Source organism: Apteryx mantelli, chromosome 13, assembly GCF_036417845.1.
Source record: "Apteryx mantelli isolate bAptMan1 chromosome 13, bAptMan1.hap1, whole genome shotgun sequence".
In the NCBI taxonomy this organism is placed as follows: Eukaryota; Metazoa; Chordata; class Aves; order Apterygiformes; family Apterygidae; genus Apteryx; species Apteryx mantelli.
In genome coordinates, this window is record NC_089990.1 from 18,472,958 (window position 1) to 18,476,906 (window position 3,949).

The 3,949-nt window shown below is 54.5% G+C and overlaps 1 protein-coding gene across 1 annotated transcript; it reads right to left on the reverse strand.

The window, feature by feature from the left end:
- Window positions 1-445: 445 nt before the first annotated feature.
- Window positions 446-2,333, reverse strand: C1GALT1C1 (C1GALT1 specific chaperone 1). The gene is made up of 2 exons (XM_067303960.1): window positions 2,285-2,333; window positions 446-1,841 (listed from the first exon to the last, which is right to left on the reverse strand). Exon 2 carries the CDS (start codon window positions 1,834-1,836, stop codon window positions 880-882), a length of 957 nt encoding a protein of 318 aa, XP_067160061.1. The 5' UTR covers window positions 1,837-1,841; window positions 2,285-2,333; the 3' UTR covers window positions 446-879.
- Window positions 2,334-3,949: the final 1,616 nt, after the last annotated feature.

Genomic DNA, 3,949 nt, shown 5'->3' on the forward strand with positions numbered 1-3,949 from the left:
TCATTCTTTTGCTGCTATGCAATTCTTAAGAAAAACACAAGGCTTTTTTTAGTAAAGAATATTTCTTCATTTAAAAATAATACATGGTTTTGCTTGCATGGAAAAAAGGGTATTTGAAACTTTACCTCTTGGCTACATAAATCTTTTAAGATTGGGGCTTCAGGTTATTCTCCCTACTTCCTACATCTTTGTCTGCTGCTTCTTAATCTGACCATAAGGCCCAGGAACATGCTCAGCCTGATTTGTGTCATAAGTTAGAGTAGTTTCAACAGAACAAGATAAGATGAATATTGCTCACAAAATCAATTCCAGTGATTAATTAGTAGGTATAGCATCCCTCCACATTGTCCACAAACATGAACTAAGATTCTATAGTCCACTGAAATTTGAGACTACAAAAGTGAATTTGATAGCTTCATGCAAAGGAAATAGTTTAAAGTTAATCTTTGATAATGAATCTGTAGTCAGTTTTATTGGTACAGCTTAGAAAGATATAAAGACATTCTAGAAATGTCTGAAAGAATTCAAAGAATCAAAATCTTGCAAAAATATATTTGTAACGGTAGACTAAGGTTCACTTGAGTTTTCATTAATAAATATTTACATATACAAACACCCCATATAAATTTAATTTCCTTTATCACAAACATGAACAACAACTTTATCATTTCATTCCAGCACTGTCAAAAGCCAGAAACATTTCTGTATAAAAGATTTAGAAAAAAGTTCTCCTTTCCACTTTTAAAATTAAAAGCATTACCAAGCCTCAATGTGCAAAAGCGTTCACCAGTACCATCAGATACAAAAATTGAGTGTCTGGACAGATGCAGTTCACAAGAAGGGCTGACTTCATGGTTACATGCCTTCTCTGAAGAGACATCAATCATTGTCTGAACCTGCAGGTGGTAAGAAGACAAGTGCGTCATTGTAAGTGTGGCCATATGGCCTCAGCCTGTAAACACCATACATCATTACGTGCATGTGGTTCGGGGCCAGTCCATTGAAGGTGATGGCCATGTCCGAGCAGCAGCCTTCCACCACTTGTTGAGGGTGACTGGACATTGCTTCTTTAATGAGAGCACCGACTGATTTGGTGTTGAAGACATCTTTTCCTTCTGAGTCTTCTGCGTTTTCAGCAAACACTCCGGTATACTTCAGGCAGACTGCTAGCTGTTTATCCTCAGAAAGTTTCCAAATCATACCTCCCTGCTCTGGACATTTGTCAGAGTCTTCAAAAACAGCGGAAAGTCGTCTTAGTGATTCGATGCTTAAGACGATTCCTCCATCACCATCTACGTATTCAAGGTCACCAGATTTCACAGTATGACCTATATAAAAAGGCTGTGAGGGGTCTTTTTTCAGCAAGAAATATTTGAGATTTTCAATAATGGCAAATGTTGTTGGATGTGCAAGAAAGAACCAGTTGAATTCATTTTTATAACGTTCATAAGTTATTTTGTAAGCTTTTCTCATCATCATCCACATATCATTTGTGTTGAGGGCTACCGAATCAAATACTTTAACTTTTTCAGAGCTGTAGAACTCTGCCTTGTCACAGTGCTTGCTCCACGTCTCCTTCACGGCAGCCCAGTGCCCGAGATCTTTTGGTCTCACCAGGATGATGCAGTAAACGCGGATACTTTGACTAAGCTCCATACGTTCACCTTCTGAAAGATTTAAGACATCTTCTTTGTTGGGAGCTTGAATGTGATGATGCTCGTGGTGACGCGCGTTAGTCCCGTGGCCCATCTTAACGCGTCCCAGAAGCGTGACCAACACGCAGAAGATTCCTCCTAGCACCATACCTTTCACGAAGGAACTGCTTTCGGAAGTCATGTTTCCTAGAGAGCAAACACGCTTTGAGAACTGGCGGAACGGGCCTGACTGCCGCAGCCGCCGCGCAGCTCAAAGCGGCTCTGCAGGCTCCCAGCGCGGCGGCAGCTGCCTCGGCCGCGCACCGCCGCGGTGGCGGTACGACAGCGAGAAGAGGAGAAAGCAGCGTTGGCATTAGTGCCGCAGCTGCGGGCCAAGAGCCGCGTTACGGCCCGCCGCAGGCCTTCCTCACCGGCGCTCGCGGAGGCCCCTGCGCGGCCGGGGCGGGGACGGGACCCCGCGCTCCGCCGGCGACGGGAGCTCACCGGAGCCGCCCGGCCCCCCGCCCGCGGCGCCACGTCGCCGCCCCGCGCGCCGGCAGCCCCGGCGGCGGTGCTGCCCCGCGGAGCCACCCCAGGCCGCCCGCGGCCCCGGTGCCCCTGCCCCTCCCCCGGCCCGGCCCGGGACTCACCGGTGCCGCCGGGGCCGCCCTGCGTGAGGACACCGGCACCCACAGCCCCGCCCCGGAACCGGCGCACCGGAAGCGCCGCTCGTAGCCCTTCTAGGCAGCATCCCGCCCGCCCACTCGCTGGTGCGGCACCGCCTCCCGTCAGCGCGGCCGCCATCTTGCGGTGCCGCCGCCGCCGTCGTCGCGCTCGCGGTGCCGTCGTCGCGCCCGACCCCGGGCTTCGCCGCGCTGCCTCGCCGCGGTCACCGTGCCCGGGTGTCCGCAGCACGCGCCCCTCGCCTGCCCCCACCGCGCCACACAGCGCCTAGGGCCGCAACGGGCTCCTCCGCTGCTGCCCTGCGGAGGCGGCCTGTGATGCCGGCCCTGTCCGCGCCTCGCCCTCATGGCGGCCTGCTCCTACCTCGCGCACCGCTGAGGCGGCCTGACCCCCGCGTCGCCCTCATGGTGGCCTGCCCGGCCTCCTGGCACCCCTGAGGTGGCCTGACTCCCACATTGCCCTCATGGTGGCCTGCCCGGCCTCACGGCACCCCTGAGGTGGCCTGACTCCCACATTGCCCTCATGGTGGCCTGCCCGGCCTCACGGCACCCCTGAGGTGGCCTGACTCCCGCATTGCCCTCATGGCGGCCTGCTCCTACCTTGTGCACCGCTGAGGCGGCCTGACCCCCACGTTGCCGTCATGGTGGCCTGCCCGGCCTCACGGCACCCCTGAGGTGGCCTGACTCCCACATTGCCCTCAGGGTGGCCTGCCCGGCCTCACGGCACCGCTGAGGCGGCCTGACTCCTGCGTTGCCCTCATGGCGGCCTGCTCCTACCTTGCGCACCGCTGAGGCGGCCTGACCCCCACGTTGCCCTCATGGCGGCCTGCCCGGCCTCATGGCACCCCTGAGGTGGCCTGACCCCCGCTTCGCCCTCATGGTGGCCTGCCTGGCCTCACGGCACCGCTGAGGCGGCCTGACTCCCCCGTCGCCCTCATGGTGGCCTGCCCGGCCTCACGGCACCGCTGAGGTGGCCTGTTCCTTGTGTTGCCTGCGTGGTGGCCACGTGGCGAGGCGGCTGCCCCACACTGACAGCAGGCATCCCCTTGAACCTGGCGAGGTAACTGCCCTGCACTGAGGACAGGCATCCCTATGGGGCTGGTGAGGCAGCTGCCCCACACAGATGGCAGACGTCCCCCACAGGACTGTTGAGACAAGGGCTGCACTTGGAAAGCCCATGATGGACCTAGCAGGGAGGCTGTCTTGCAAGACTGGTGAAAGCAGGAGGTTTTGGGAAGAATGAGATTGCCTGAGTGTGCTTGTGATTTGCAGAAGACATGTAAAATGCAGCCAAACACAGCTGATTTGCTTTAAGAAATACCCACAACTTACTTTCCCTGAAGGTGGCTGTCACAGAGAGATGTACTAGCTACTGAGCTAAGGGACTTGTAAGAAATTTCATGGAAGAGGAGAGAACCATAGGCAGAGAAACCCTGCCATCTTGTGGGGAAGGATGACTTGCAGATTCTTCCCTGCTGAATTTACAGCATGAAGTAAATACAGACTCTTCCAAGCTTGAAATCTTGAGAAAAGCCAAGGGCTGCTGTGGTGGGAGTACCTCTGCCCCTCTGCTAATGAACCGTACCAACAAAATAATGATTGTGGAGGCTGTTCCTTTTCTGAATCTTTCTC

Excerpts from the sequence above, each read along its gene's own strand:
- C1GALT1C1 (XM_067303960.1), bottom strand. The coding sequence starts at position 1,836 with ATGACTTCCGAAAGCAGTTCCTTCGTGAAAGGTATGGTGCTAGGAGGA.